The sequence below is a fragment of the Carassius auratus genome, chromosome 16 (genome assembly GCF_003368295.1).
Source record: "Carassius auratus strain Wakin chromosome 16, ASM336829v1, whole genome shotgun sequence".
Classification (NCBI taxonomy): Eukaryota; Metazoa; Chordata; class Actinopteri; order Cypriniformes; family Cyprinidae; genus Carassius; species Carassius auratus.
In genome coordinates this window covers 4,602,080-4,618,485 of record NC_039258.1, presented here as the reverse complement: position 1 = coordinate 4,618,485, position 16,406 = coordinate 4,602,080, and the positions used below count along the sequence as shown (strand labels likewise).

At 35.9% G+C, this 16,406-nt stretch overlaps 2 protein-coding genes across 7 annotated transcripts in view; both read left to right on the top strand.

Annotated features, from left to right (window-relative positions):
• Positions 1–11,627, top strand: part of rims2a (regulating synaptic membrane exocytosis 2a) — a 145,060-nt gene extending 133,433 nt beyond the window's left edge. For 5 of the 6 annotated variants that reach the window (XM_026283480.1, XM_026283481.1, XM_026283478.1 and 2 more), the window contains 5 exons: positions 7,764–7,905; positions 8,927–9,039; positions 9,168–9,269; positions 9,348–9,487; positions 9,658–11,627. In XM_026283480.1, the coding sequence (XP_026139265.1) occupies positions 7,764–7,905; positions 8,927–9,039; positions 9,168–9,269; positions 9,348–9,487; positions 9,658–9,873 (713 nt within the window). In that variant the 3' untranslated portion in view covers positions 9,874–11,627. Of the gene's footprint in view, positions 1–4,594; positions 5,173–7,763; positions 7,906–8,926; positions 9,040–9,167; positions 9,270–9,347; positions 9,488–9,657 lie in introns of those variants that run through there. The other variant, XM_026283479.1, reaches the window with a different exon arrangement.
• A 1,029-nt stretch (positions 11,628–12,656) lies between these two features.
• dcstamp (dendrocyte expressed seven transmembrane protein) lies at positions 12,657–16,118 on the top strand. Its single transcript, XM_026285126.1, has 4 exons — positions 12,657–12,706; positions 13,563–14,633; positions 15,078–15,410; positions 15,635–16,118. Exons 2-4 carry the CDS (start codon positions 13,575–13,577, stop codon positions 15,692–15,694), a joined length of 1,452 nt encoding a protein of 483 aa, XP_026140911.1. The 5' UTR covers positions 12,657–12,706; positions 13,563–13,574; the 3' UTR covers positions 15,695–16,118.
• The last annotated feature ends 288 nt before the right edge of the window (positions 16,119–16,406 follow it).

Below are 16,406 nucleotides of genomic sequence, written 5' to 3'. Positions count from 1 at the left end.
GGGAAAACCAAACTATCTTCAGCTCTCCTTTCGCACCAGTTCTGATGATGACCATGTATAGACAATATTATTTTGAATCTCAGCCCTGCAGGATTAATCTTTTTACACCTGCATATTCTTTTGCTGCATGCTTTCAAACAATTATCTGGATCACAGTCTCATAGTTGTTTATACAGGCATCCAGTTCGCTGCACAGATGCCAGTTCTTTCGATCTGAGCTGTTAGTAAAGCCCTAAAGAGTTTATTCTGTCTCTCTTTCTGTCTGTCTCCATCTGTCCACACACTAACAGAGGAAGTGGTCAGCCCTCCATCTGTATCGCCTGTCTCTTGTTTAAACATGTTAAGAGAATGAAAGTGTGAGGTTTATCACTTCTCAGCTGACAGAAAGACATTATATCTATTTAATGTTACTTGATGGTGTTTTCTTGAAATTAATTTTATGAAAACTGTCAAGAAATGTCCGGGCATATTTCACACCCCACATTTGCATCTTGCAAAAACGTTCTATGACAGTGTGAAGGATTTATTTATTTATTTATACTATTCTTTCCATCATATTTCAGATCGAAATCAAAATCTTTTTTTTTCGAGATTTAAATTAGAAAAATAATTGGATTTCCACCTGACGTTTCATTATAACTTATATAAAACTTATATTATTATTATTATTATTATTATTATTCACATTGTGGTAATTAGAGTTTGAGGTATGTGTTTAATGTTCATGCAAATAATGTCACAATGCAAAAAAAATCGTAAATCTCCTAAAAACAGGCATGATTTTCTCAAAGTAAAACATTTTAATTAGTTAATTATTTTAATTATAATTCTGTCATGCAGCAACACATTTTTTTGCGTCAAAGTTTCTTTTTTTTTTTTTTACAAAAAGTGTTTCCAAAAATTTTTAGCAACATTTGAAATATGGATATAGAATTTATGTGGTAAAGTTAAACGGAAAACGAAAATTAAATAAATTGAAAAACTAAACTTTATCAAAATTTTATCGATAAGTGGCATTTCCATCAACTATATCAGTTAAAAAAAATTACATTTAAATGTGAACAATTTATATCACTAAATATGTTTTCATTAAAAAAATCCTTGAATGGAAACCTGGCTAAATTCTGATCATCAGTGTTGATATTCTGCATAATTTAGTTGGATTTCGGCAGATTTCCAAATCTGCAGTGCTTTCTGAAGAGTTCCTGTGTTAATGATTTTACATTCTCTGGTGTTGTGTTGGTGATTCTGAGCAGGTTTGGCATGACACAGTCCAGAGATGAAGCCAGGTCTGAGAGCATGTAAACAGTTCAGTAGAAATGGTTATGCGCACACACAATCTGCCTGAGCTGGTCAAAACATCATCAGTCTCACACGCCGTTGCCCCATTTCACGGCCCACCGCCAGGTCATTAAATTTTCGTGTTTTTCTTACACTTAAATTCCCGTAATATGAGATGTTTTTATCTCTGAGGCATGAGTGGACTGTTTGTGCTTTCATGGGTTTGTTTTCGTGCGCGAAGATGAGTGCCAGTTAATTTGAGGTCTTTAAGACTGTATTGATGACCTCAGTTCATCTGAAATTTGGTTTGATGTGGACATCATAATTCACAATTGTTCAATTTAGCCTTTTTTTTTCAGGTGTTTCGTATGGCAATATGTATTGTACATTGTTTTTGATATAAAGATGATTTATACAAACAAATAATCTCATAATATGGGAATGTAAAGAACATTGTAAAAAATGTCCTTTAAGTTTTTATTTGTATTAATTTTTTTTACTTAAATCACATTTATTATTTTGTTGTCAAAATTTCTGTAATGTGAGAGCGCTCATCTCTCATCAGGCATAAGTTTTTTTTTTCATTATCAAGTTTAGCAGCAATTAAAAAATGTAAAAAAATAAATAAAAAAAATGTACATTTACAATATTATATATATGTGTGTGTGTGTGTATAGACAAATAAATCTAAAAACATTTTAGATTTAATTCTGTTATCATATTTATTTTCTTACTTTTCTGACAAAAACAGGAAGCTTTTTAGTGCCATTTGAAGAGAATGAAGAATAAAGATCACATTTTGGGTATAATGCATGTTTTATGCATTTTATTATGCAACAAAGAATCGTGTGAAATGTAGTTATGTATGACTGTCACAAAATAAATCAACAAAACGAATAGTATTTTCTACATTCACAGTTGCAGCTTAGCAAGATCAACACCAGCTTGCTTACGCATCATTCTTTTATTGATAAAGTCATTAACAACAACAAAACACTTTATTCTTATGAAAGAAGTGAGTCTGTGCGTGAGAAGGAAGGTTGGAAGGTGGAAGGTTTCTGCTGTTCTTATTTGAAGGACATTGAGTAAACTATTTGGTTGCTTTAAATAAAATTCTGAAATTTGTGATGTACATAAACTAGTCCCGAGTAGCATTTGCTCTTCACCTCAAAGTGGCATTTTAAAGACAGTGTTTTAAAACCATAGTGCTACACAATTGACATTTGTCCAAATAATAGGACTGTAGGCCAATTGAAGCTCTTGAACCATTTACTGAATGACTGTGACCAACTTCCACAGATGAATAGTTTTTTACAATGGATATTACAGGAGAAAACATCCTGAAGAGGTTTGTTCATTTTAAATGCAAACAATAGAGTGGTTGTTGCACGAAGGACGCTTTGCTACAGCCTGTCCAGGGATATCATCTGGGTTTTTTAGTAGTAGTCACTATATTCTAGTTATTGATTGATTGAATACACTGATTAATAAAGTTTTTCGTCTAATCTTTGCTTATTTGAAACCTTCTGACTGATTGAGTTGACTTTATTTGGTTTATATTATAGTTCCTTGCTTTTGGTCTCAGACTGTAGCAAATATTAAGTCATGTTCAGTATTAGCTAAAGTGCTTGCAAGGGGAGTTTTACAGATTTATCAGATGTTGGCATGGTTTTCTATGAAGCAACCCAGGGAAAGTTTTATTTCGCTAGCATAGCTCAGGAGAGTTAATTTAGTTTGCTTGTGCTTCATTAAAGTCTCAGATTGTCCCGTTTGTACAGTACATGTGGGTCAATTGATTTTTTGTGTTTGAGTTTAGCATTTAAAAGCCTATTTCATTCTCTGGCTGTCAGTCCTGGTGAGTTTCACAGTCAAAATCTAGTTGAGACTAGTTCATTCACTGTGCCGTAAATGTCTGCTTCCTTCCTTTTGCTGTATTGTGTTATGAGGATGTTGAGACATCACCTCTGCCCCCTGTGCTGTTTCACGGCTCCAGAAGACTTCACTTTGGCAGTGAATCAGTTTGAGAGTGCGTTCTGGCAGGTTTGGGAGTAACGGTACACAGTGTTATGTTCCTTCATGTCTCTTAGAAGAAATTCAGACCTCACAATAAGAGCCATAAACAAATTAAAATGATTCATAATGGACCTGAGTAGTACAAGATACCTGATCACAATAGTGATAGTCAGATATGGAAGACATGGTGTATATAGTACAGTATGTGTGTGTGTAGAAATATTATGATTTAAAAATGTTTTTAATGTAAAAACATTGTGAAATATTACAATGTAAAACAACTATAATTTAAAATGCCTTTTATAAAATTTAATTTATTCCTGTGATGCAATTTTCAGCATCATTACTACTACTTTAGTGTCACATGATTCTTCAGAAATCTTTATATATAGAATCTCTCTTTCTCTCTCTCTATATATAGTTGTTGGTAGGTTTTTTTAGCAACACCCATTTTATATATTTATAAATCTAGACTAGTGACGTGAAATACAGCCAAGTATGGTGACCCATTCTCAGAATTTGTGGTCTGCATTTAACCCATCCAAAGTGCACACACACAGCAGTGAACACACACACACACCATTAACACACACCCAGAGCAGTGGGCATCATTTATGCTGCGGCGCCCGGGGAGCAGTTGGGGGTTCGATGCCTTGCTCAAGGGAACCTCAGTCGTGGTACCGCCAGCCCAAGACTCGAACCCACAACCTTAGGGTTAGGAGTCAAACTCTGTAACCACTTGGCCATGACTTCCCCAAATGGGTCTTTAATCATGAAAATGTATGGCTGTCATTACGTTTTAGGAAAGACTGGAAATCCTGTCATAGAGACTTTGGCTGATTTTGACTTCCAGAACACTACTGAAACCACATAGTGTTGTCCTAGAATACACCGTGGTTGTAAATTTTGCATAAAACAAAAGTCTACTATTTTAGCCCTGGTTAGACACCCAGATTCTTGTTTCTCTCTGAACGTGACACCTTAAGTGGCTGTTGGATATGGCTGCTATTCCTGTTTTAACTACGCAAATATTTGCAGTTCATTTTGTGGGGATATTTTTCTGGGATAGCAGTGATTCAGCTGTTTCTGTGGCTGGACATCTTCTGTGGTAAACATTTACACTGGAAGATAGTAAAGAGAGAGAGGTGGAGGCCAGAGATAAAAGATGCACGTCAGCACGGCGAAATAAATCTCGGCTTTTTAAGAGCCGAAGAGAAAGGAGGAATTATCAGCCTGTGTGTGTGTGTGTGTTTAACACGTGAACTGTGGGTGACTGGCATGTGGACAGTCAGGGCAAAAGATGCTCAGGTTCCTAATGGCCCCTCACACACACACACACACACACACACACACATTTGCAGTATCTCTGGGTAAAGCTCATGCGCCTGGAGGAGCATTTGAAGCTCTGAGCCACACCGCTGCCTCTGATTGGACCGGGGAGGATGCAAGAAAGGGAGCCAGGCTCCGCCTCCTCCCCCTCCTGCACGTGTTAGAAAGGAGATAGCTTGAAGAGAGCCGACAGCTTCACTGCACCGAACACACACTAATGCTGCGTACTCCAGGGAGATCAGTCCATGCAGAACAATCTCCAGCAGGAGAACACAAAACAAACCCAGACATTAAATGTTGTTTAAGAGCGCTCTGCACTCTGAATTCAGCCCGTCGTCCGCAGCTTCAGCACCACAGCATCCTCTCCGATCGTACCAGCTGTAAACATGGGCAGGCAAAGCCACGATGCCACATCCACCACGAGCACGGGTGCAGGCAGCACCGGCGGCCGCATGCAGCGCTCCCAGAGCCGCATGAGTCTGTCGGCTTCCTTCGAGGCGCTGGCCGTCTACTTCCCCTGCATGAATTCTTTTGATGAGGAAGATGGAGGTAAGATGTGTCAAATGAGCATCGTGCATGTCAAAGTTGATGCGTTTTGCAGGATATTTGGTGTTATAGATCATACCAACTGTTTTTAATTCATATTTAATTAGGTTTGTGGTCATTTATGGTTTTGGGTGGAGTTTGCATAAGTAATAGGCAGAACTGTGCATGTCTGGCAGTAGAATGTTTATTTATGTGCATAAATTGCTGTGTCAGATTTATAGCACTTAATAATAGTGCAGTGTGTTTTGATGGTTTAGCAGGAATCAAACATCATTGTGACCTTGAAGGTGTTTGATTTCCTTTCTCTACAGCATCTCTCTCTCTCTCTCTTTCTCCCCCTTCAGTCGCTCTAGAGATTAATATCATTGGAAATATCATGTGACTTTTCATATCTGCTGATCAAATATCTTTTGTGTGATGTGTAGGTGCAACCAGATTTTAGTTAATACTTTAAAAAATATATATACATATATAAATTATATATATATAATTTAATTACAATAAATAATTACAATAAATAATAAATAATTGTAACTTTACTACAGGAATAAATACTGTAATATATATATTTTTTATAAATCTGTATAAATTAAAGGCAGTACATAATGATGTATAAATTATTTACAAATTAAATTAATCAATTATTATTCAATTGATGTATTTATAATGATTATTTTGACGGGGAAATTGTTTCATTGTCATGAAGATAGTGTCACATAATTTAATAGAGATTTTTAAAGACATGATCAGAAAACGCGGCTTAATAAATTGACAGTCTAAGCAAAAATACAAATTATTTTATTATTTGCTGACTGAATTTCTGCTATGGAACACAAATGAAGATATTTTGAAGAATATTGGTAAACAAACAGATTTTGTTCCCACTGACTTGTATTATATTATATATAATATTTTATTATATTAATATGGACAAAAATGTACAATGCAAGTCAATGGGAACCGAAATCCTTTGGTTTACAAACATTCTTCAAAATATCTTCTTTTGTGTTCTGCATAAAAAAAGAAGGTCATACAGGTTTGGAACAATGACATGAGGTTGAGTAAATGACAGAATTATTTCATTTTTGGGTGCACTATCGCTTTAAGGGTTGTTTGAATTGCATCCTCTGACATTGGGCATCATTATTTCTCAGATTTACAAGAGCACAACTGTGTTTTTGATTGTTATATACTACTGTGCAGTTAATGCAGAAAAGGACAGTCACATCCGCCGCTATGTTCGTCATCCTCTTGTGTTCGGATGCGTTGCAGAGCCGAAAGCAGAGGCGGATGACATTGAATGAAAAGAAAATCAAGCCTGCCATATGTGACCTGCAATTGAATGGTTTAATCTCAGCAGTTCAGCCATGTCCGCTTCCTGTAGCCTTCCTTCTCTCTCCTACATATTGAAAATGAGCAGCCCTCACATTACTGCATCATCCTTGTTATTTTTGCATTTGTATTTGACAGTAAAAAATAACAGAATGTGCATCAATTTTGGACGTGAAATAAAGCAAGGACGAGAGGACGTGTTTAACAATTTAGATTTCTGAGATTTTAGTCTCAGGTGACTCATTGCTTTTATAAAGTGGCACCAACAGCAATATGATTAAGGGTGAAATTGTGCAATGAATCATAATAATGGGAATAAACTACTGTTTTGCCAAGTAATATAGTCATTACTCTAACTGTAGGGGGTTTATGGGTGGCAGGAAATTTCGGGCATTAATAAAAAAGGAAACTTAGGGCATTAATAAAAAATCTATTGCGTGCTTTCTTTTTCTGCATATATAGTATGTGTTTTGTTGTAGTCAGCTGTCCAATCTATACTAAGCATAAAGCAACCTTATAAAATGAAAAATGCAAACATGATTAAATAGTGCTTTTCTCCTTTTTGTTATGGTAACTTACAACCATTAATCATACATCAGGGGAAACCATATATCATTAAAAGAAAAAATAAGTAAATAATTAGAATGGTCTCTCTGACAAAATGGCAGAAAGAAATAATGACTGTTTCCGAACAGGTAGTCCTGCTTCAAAATAATACTATTGACTGAGCTGTGTTTACAATCTTTAGGAAGTCAACCAATGGATGTCTTTCTCCTACTTATAGCATGTTAAACTGATAAAGAAAGTATTTTAACATCAAAAACATTACACACATTACCTGTTTGAAAATCAAAATTATGGTTATTGCATTTAACATGCACTTCTTTCTTTATGACGGTTGTGAATTGTTCAGCCCAGAGGATGCTGACACAGGCTGAGGAGTTTGGTCATGTCATTCCATAATACTGGTTCAGTTCACCTGTGTAACCCCGTCATGTCAGTTCACCCTGCATCATGTGTAACAGACACTATGGCATGTCTGAAGGCCAGATATAGATGCAGTGCATCTTAAACAAGAAATTGTTGAATTCATTCCATCCTGTGGGAGCAGAATCACGTGTGTATGGACCTTCATATCACACCATCTCGATCGACAATACATCAGCTGTCACATCTGAGCCACGTGTCCTTCATCACTCTGCCTGAGAGGTCTTGATATCCTTACTGACAAACTGTCTCTCGCTCTCTCTCTGTCGCTGTAGAAGCAGGAGGAAAGAAGCTGCGCAGCACCATCCAGAGGAGCACGGAGACGGGACTGGCTGTAGAGATGAGGAGCAGGATGACCAGGCAGGCCAGCCGCGAATCCAATGATGGAAGCATGAACAGCTACAGCTCAGAGGGAAAGTAAGTAACAAAACACGTGCAAATAGAACCCTGCTGACAAATGTAATATATATATAATTTATTATTATTTATTATTTAGTGGCAAATATGTGTATTTATATGTCTGTATGAATTGTATAAAATATTATTAGTATTATTAAAATACATTAATTATATTAATAATTATTATTTTTATTAATTATATTATTAATAATGACTTTATGTATATTGTAAAATAATTTACGAATAGTAACAATAATAAATATTGTATATTGTACCTATGCTTGTTGAAAAAATATTCAAATAAATTATCAATAATAATAATAATAAATCATTTATTATTATTTGCATGCTTTAATTTATATATTAAAATAAAAATATATATTATCATACAAAAAATTATAAATGTTATAATGTATATATGCATATTTTAAATAATAATAATAATAATTATACATTCAATAACATCTGTGACCTGTTGTCATTTACTACAGAAAATAAATTATTTTGCATTCTAACAAAAGTGGCATTGACAGTAAGGTCAATTTACAGTGAAAGTCTATGGGTCAGAGCATTGCACCAAATGTTCATAATAATAATAATAACAATAATAAACACTGCCACAAAGTATACTGCCACCATAGGACTTAAACATTCAAATGTGTCTATCCAATCTTTTACCTGCTGCCATATCCAAAGCCTGGTAACTTTTACACAAACACCAGAAAGCAACTGTTTACTCTGAAAAGCACCCACTTTACAGGTAGTAATCAGAAGTTAATCTACTAACAACAGCAGTTCTACTGCAAAAAGAGCAATTTTATAGGTCAAATAAATAAATAAATAAATTTTTGTAGAGTTGAACAAATAAAACTCCTTTATCGAGCATATAATCTGCACATTTCTGATTTTCCCATAGATTTCCACTGTTAGTGCTTCCCTGTAATGCAGAATGTTTTTCTGTGATTATCCACAGCCTGTCACCTGTAACATCATACGATCAAGCTCTACTGTTTATCTAATAAGAACCTTTTCTTCTCAGCCTCATCTTTCCCGGAGTGAGACTTTCTTCTGACAGTCAGTTCAGTGATTTTCTGGATGGACTTGGCCCCGCCCAGCTTGTGGGAAGACAGACTTTAGCCACGCCCCCTATGGGTGAGTTTGTGTTTATTATTGACTTTCTATATACTTCACACAAGTGCTTGTGTCTCCAGTCACACTCAAGTAAAACGGCAATATTACCCATGTGTGGCTCATATATCCTTGATTTGTTCCATGTCTAGGTGACATTCAGATCGGGATGGTGGAAAAGAAAGGAGCCCTAGAGGTAGAGGTCATCCGAGCCAGAGGCCTCGTGGGAAAACCAGGTTCTAAGGCACTGCCAGGTAAGTTCGGTTACGCTTTCTTATGGTGATTTCTTAGGCACCTGAACAGTCATCTCTCACGATTGAACTCTTCTCCAGCCCCTTATGTAAAGGTGTATCTACTGGAGAACGGCGCCTGCATAGCCAAAAAGAAAACAAAAGTAGCACGAAAAACACTGGACCCTCTTTACCAGCAGCAGCTGTCGTTTGAAGAGGCCCCAGGAGGAAAGGTTTTACAGGTGAAATCCCATACTTTTATTTACCAGTTTTAGATCGTTATCTTAAGCTCATTTTGCCAATCTAAAACCTTTATCTATATAAATTTCTGGCCTCTGCTTTCACTAGTTTTCCAATTATTGTTATTAGTGTGACTTGATATTGATGGCTGTTTATTTTCTTTCCATCGTAGATCATTGTGTGGGGAGACTACGGACGTATGGACCACAAATCCTTCATGGGAGCCGCTCAGATACTTTTAGACGATCTGGACTTGTCCAACATGGTTATTGGCTGGTTCAAGCTGTTTCCTCCCTCTTCATTGGTCGACCCAACCCTGGCCCCGTTGACCAGAAGAGCTTCCCAGTCATCTCTCGACAGTGGGTCTGGGCCGTTCGGTCGCTCGTAGCAGTTTCCTGAAATCTAGCGTTATTGTAGCAGCCATTGGGTGGAGTTTGAGATTTGCGACAGGTCCCGCCCCCCCCGGTAACACTGCATGCTTGATGTTGTGTGTTCAGAGCTTGTTTCTTAGGGGTGAAAAAAAGCGGTCCTGTTTTTGCTCGCAAAAAAATGCCGCACAAAGAGCAACCCCTAGAGGGCAGGGACGAGGCGAAGCTGGAAAATGGCCTCCTTAGCTTGAGGAACGTCACCATTCCTGCTTTTAGAACCTATTTGAAGCCATTGGAGATGAGTCTGAACTGAGAACTGACACGTCGAGTTCTTCAGAAGCCCTTTTTGAAATGGGGTGAAACCTTCTCTTCGACTTTTGCTTTCCATTTCTGTTTCTTTTAATGTTGATGTATTTGTATCTACATGGGCTAACAGTGTTCCTTGGGTCAAGCCATGCCAACAGACCCAGAAATGTACACACAAAACAAGAATATGACGTGGGAATGAGCACCTGACTCCCCAGATATGATTCTGCTAGATCATTACAGAGATGAAATGTAGGTTTGAATCATCTTTTGAGATCAAATTGAAGTACTTCTCTTGATACCGTATGAAACCTAAAGAGGAAATAACGAGTTTTCTGTTGCATGGACACAACTTTAGCTGAACTAAAAAAAAGAAAGAAAAAAAGAGTGATTAGGAAATAATTTTCTCAGACTGCTACTTGCAAAAAAAGACAACAAGATAAAAGAAAAAATGAACCGGATCAGCCATTTTCAACAATTTCTAGTATTTTTTAAAGATAAATTTCACCAGTGCATGATTTTCTGGGGGAGTGAATGCTACAGTGTGATTAAAAAACAAAAATTAAAACATGAAACCTTGTTTTTTTTGTCCTGTAGACCGTTTATTGGTCTCTCTACTGTATTTTTACAGACAAGCAGATAAATGACAAGCTTAACATTTTATTTACAGTGAAAAATCTGTTCACGTGACAAAGATGAAAAAAATAAATGTCTATGATTTGTTATTGTAAAGGCGTAAGCCTTATGAAGATGTGCAAACTGTACGTTTCTCTACTTCTCCCTTGTCCCAGGGTAAACTCTCTGTACTTCTTGCTTCCGTTGTCAGATTTTCCCCCTGATATTGTTCCAGTTCTCCTTGAAATTTTCATTTTCAGGGCTGTTGGTTTGCCACAGCTCTTGTAGTTTTAGTCTGTATATTGTTTGAAGTTCATTTGTTTAAAAAGCATGTTGAAAAGGGTTTTTGGCAACATGGCTTTGGCACATCTTACAGTAACTCAGCATGTTTTGATAAAGACGATATTTGGAGAAAAAAAAAAAGAAGCAGTTTCTTGTACAGTGCATGTCGATGACGATCCTCTCTCCCCCTCTTCACCCTGAATTGAATTTTAGTGAGAATTAGGCAGTGGTCTCACACGGACCAGAAGGGCAGAATTCCGAATGAACATTCCACCTTGTAAAATCATTGTTGACATATTTAAGGGGAAACCGTGACCAGGGATTTTTATATCTTTACGGAAATATGAGCTGCAGTATTCCTGACAAAAGAGCCCAAAATTTCATGAGGTCTTTTTACCGGAGACGGCTGCAGCTCGCTGACTTTCGCAGTATTGTGCTGTACAGTTTTCCGAGCATGATGCTGTCTGCAGAGAAATGCACATCGGGACGATGATATTGCCACACAATATAACTTTGGTTTTTATTTCTTCGTTTCAAGAAAGTAGAGGTCATTGAATATATTTTTGTTAGTTTATTTACGAGCCAAGACCTATTTATTTTTTATTTTCTATTTTTTAGTAATAATCGGAGCTTCTTGTATCTGAGAAGTGTATGAATCATAGTTTTAATGCCTGAATGGAAATATACACAGAGACATTATACCTCTTCCTTTGAAAAGAAACTTTTCTGATTAGCTTTCGGTCTGTTACTGATTTCTGTGTACGTCTGTCACAATCTACAGAATTTTAATAGCAAACTCTCTAGATATTGTCAAATTTTATGGAAGTGGGATAATGTCTCACGATGTCATTGGTATGTTCTGTTCTAATGCAAATGCCTTCTCTGTAGGTTTTTTTTTTTGTTTGTTTCTTTTTTCTTTTTGGTGCAATGTGTTCATGCCAAGGCTATGTCTTGGTCAAGTATGGTTGAGTACAGAGATTTATGTAAGTTATTTTTCAAATTAAAAAATAAAAAATGGATATTACACTGGAAAATGAGCATTCGCAAACAAAAGCAATGCGTCTCTAATGTTTCTTGACATGACATGAAAAACATACAATACACACACTCATTCACATGCATGCAATACAGCTTTTGCTTAACTTAAAAAGTGAATAGAAAAAAACTATTTGAGAAGAAGGAAAAACTGATGTGTTGTGGCTTATGTCGATGGTAACTGGTAATGTACAGTGTGCATACAAACATATATACATATAAATGTGTAATAATAACAATACATTTACGTTTTTTTTTTATTCAGTTATAGTTGTATTTTAAATGTAGTGCTAATTTTGTCCTATTGTTTTGTTTTCCTATGTTATCAAAATGATCCATATACTTAGAAAGCAATCATGCAGCTTTCCACAAACAACTAAATGACATTGTTTTTTGTTTTGTTTTGTTTTTTTGTTTTTTTTCTGAAAACACATTAATCATACGGTGGATTTTGCCAGTGCTTTTTCTGTGGTAATGAGTAAGTGCTGAGATGATGGCTAAAAAGGAAGTGAACAACTGAGGGATAAAATCAGCTTCCTCTTGTTATACTTTAAAAAGATGAATGCTGGACTGTCACAACACTCGTGAGCTGACAAGACTGCTGACAAATAGAAGGTAGGTTAAACATATATATGTTAAATATATATATGAAAAATATGTTATATACCTGCATGAATGTTCAAATCAGAAGATAGGGTGTTTAAGTCATTACAAAGTCAAGCATTATAAGATAGACTAAATTGTATTAACAGTTTCATTGCTGCTTTAGTCATTATAATTCTATTTAAGTATTGGTGTTTAGTGCTGTCAAATGATTAACCATAATTAATTAATTAATCCATCCGAAATAAACGTTTTGTTTACATAATATGTGAGTGTGTACTGTGTAAATACAAACACTTGCATGCATACATTTGAGAAAAATATGCAGTTTATATATTAAATATATATCATATAAATGTATATACATGTGAATATTTTCAAATATATAGACTGTATGTGTGTGTATTTATATATGCATAATACATAAACACAGTACATATATAATGTAAACAAATACTTTGTATTTTGGATGCAATTAATCATTTGATGGCACAGTTTGGTGTTATATATCTTAAGCCACACTGACAAATAAGATAATAAAGCAATTACATGACATCTTTTTTTGCCATTTATTGCAATTGAACTTCGTCTCATCTTGCTGTTTAAACCATGAAATGTCCATATATTACAATATATCTATTGTTTTATCGTCTAAAACCCAACACATTTATTTTTGTTAAAGATTTTACTTATATGCTTGTGCATAAATCACTTGATATTTCGTCATCTAATGAAATTACATTCAGTTGTTTTGTTTTTTTGTGTCTAAATACAATACGTTTGGGGGCCACTATAGATCAAAATAATGCAGACATTCTAGGCATAATTAATAATATAGTTATGAAACCATTTGTTCCTGTAATTCCAGGTTAGTGGGACGATGATGATTCGAGCTAAACTGCATCAGCTGGCAGAAGGACTACGACGGCTCTGGTCCAGAATATGTGGTCTCTACACAACCAATGTCACAAAAAGCTGGAAGGAAAAACTTCTCCTCCTGCTGACCTGTTTCACCACCAGCCTCATTCTGAGCATCTTCCTCTTTCTCATCCTCCACTTTTCCTTCAAGTGCGCTCAGGAGGTTTCGCTTCCCTTTACTTGTGTTTTTTGTTTGAGCTTAACACCAGCCATGTATTTCTCAGAAAGGATTCGCTGTTTTGGAGCCTTGATTTTGATCTCAATGGGTATGAAACAAGTGAAGAGCCTTCTTCTCACTTTAGGAACCAGTTCAGTGATTTTCTTCAACATCCAGAACACGTTGCAGAACATGAGACTCCTTGCAAAAGGCCTCCTCTGCAACTTGGAGGAAAAGTTATTGGATATTAATACAGAACCCCTCGGGAATTATATTAAAATGTTGAAATGGGTGGGAAAGCAACTTAAAATTTACTTTACAAGCTTTCATTTGGGGAATTACCATGCAGATTTCAAACTAAAAGCAAAGGTGGACTCCCAAGATTTCAAAATTCACCTCACCGAGGCAGAACAGACTTTAAACCAGGTCACGCAAAATGTGTTAGCACTGGCCAACACTTTGTCTTCAATAGGAAAGATACTTTCTCCAACATTAGGTCTTTTATTTCTCGTACTTCTCACTGCTCTATACCTGAGAAGATTCCACGTAGACAAAAAGTACAACAACCAATTCATCACAAAAACTTTCCGTTGTTTTGACGAAAAGCAAAAAAAAGAGGGAAAACAGTATGTCCTTCCGCTGACCAAAAGCGAATCGGAACTTTACACAGTGACTCCGTCCATTCGTCCGACGGGTCGGCGGTGGAAAGCCATGCTCAAGTTCAGTCTTCCTATATTCACTCACTGTCTCACCTGGCTGGTGTTTATCAGTCTAGACGCCCTGATTTACTGGCTTATTGTAGTTCTGAGCAAGCGGCTCGGGGAACTGGAGCCACTTCGTGTTCCTGTGGGAATAAAAGTTCAGGTAAACAAAGAAGTTAAGATGTTGTTTTACGGATTCCTGGATATGTTTTTACTTTAATTCTTCATTTTTTCTATAACTAAACTGAGTGTGAACAGAACTGTAGCACTTAATGCATTGTTTACGTAATTTGGTTATAGATTACAGAATATAGATATTCTGCAGCTGTGTGAACACAAATATCTCAGTTTCTGTAGGTTTAAAGGAATTATTCACGCAGAATTGAAAATTTTGTCTAATTTACTCACCCTCATGTCGTTTCAACTGTGTATGACTTTCTTTCTTTGAAAAAAAAACAAAAAAAGGCAATGTTGTTTGGACCACAGCGTTCTGCATTCTGTGTCTTTTGTTGTTGTATTCTACAGAAGGAAGAAAGTCATAGGGTTTGTAATTGATGTCTGAATTTCATCTAATTATTTCCTTTCCATTTATCCTTTGTTTTCAAAGGAGGCCACGTTGTTTCTAGGTTTACCTGTTGATGAAAATGCAAAAGGGGCAAACTTTTCCTACACGGTGTCTCTGTTTGAGAAGAAGTGTTTGCCTGAACCGGAACTGTGGCTCTATCAGTCTCTGGTTCCTCTGTCTGTCGTCCTGGCCTTGCTGGTTGTTCTGATTCTTCTTTCATCACAGATGGTCCAGCTCAGAGCTGTGCTGTCTGAGCAGTTTTTCTCAGATGTCGCAGAGAAAAGAGCATCCTATCTACATGCAAAAATTTTAAGAAAGCGGTGCAAGTCTAAAGCAGAAGAGCATGATGGAGCTCTGAAGACTTTAGCCATGCAGGTTGGTCAAGTGTTTTCTACTAAATATATTCAAACATCCTTAAAACCGAATATATTTTCTTGAGTATGCAAGATCTGAAGACTTGTTTTAGGAGAAAATATCATAAATGAAGTTTAAATGTATTTGTGACGAGTGGGGCATTGACTGTTATAATGTAAATTGTATAAGCAAAATCATTTCTTTAAATATTGTTTATTATTGAATTATTTTTGTTTTTATTGCAGCCGAGTTTTTGGTGCCCCTTACTCTTCCATAAGCACTGGACAAACCTTGATGCTGTTTAAATAGGATTGAAGTTTGCAACACATCAGTCTGTTGATCAGCTCTTAACTGCAGGTTTGACATGTTGACAACACAACATTCACTCTCCTTTTTATCATAAAGTGCACCCTGGCATTGCACTGGATACAGAAAGTAGGTGTTCTGTCATTGAAAAATGAGCATATGCATATGTTTGAAACGATTTTTTAATGATTTTGAAAGACCTTCTGCTCAACAAGGCTCTAACCAGTATTATTGTGAAATATTAAAGAATTATTTTCTATTTTAATATCTATTTACGTAATTTATTCCTTTGATAGTAAAGTTGAATTTCCAAGAAACATTTCTTATGAGCATTGGTGTAAACAGTTAATTCTTATATTGTATATATTTGTATATATGTATATAGCATTTATCTTTTGTAATATATATAGCTTTTGTTTCAATTTACTCTATCCTGGCTGAATAAAAATATTTTTTCTCATGAAAAACATTAATGTCTTCTCACAGTCTGATCATGACCATATAAAATGTATTAAAACATTTTGTAGCTAAACAAATGTTTTTGACAATACTGTACGGGTGATTCAATACACAAAACAGGAGAATATCAGAACTGATCATTGTTCGTCACTAATGCATAAGTGGTCCTTCAGTCATTCCTTGCAGCACTTTTTTTTTCTTCTCTGTAGATGGTTCTTGAGTTGCGTGTATAGATTTTGGGGTTCTCCAGAG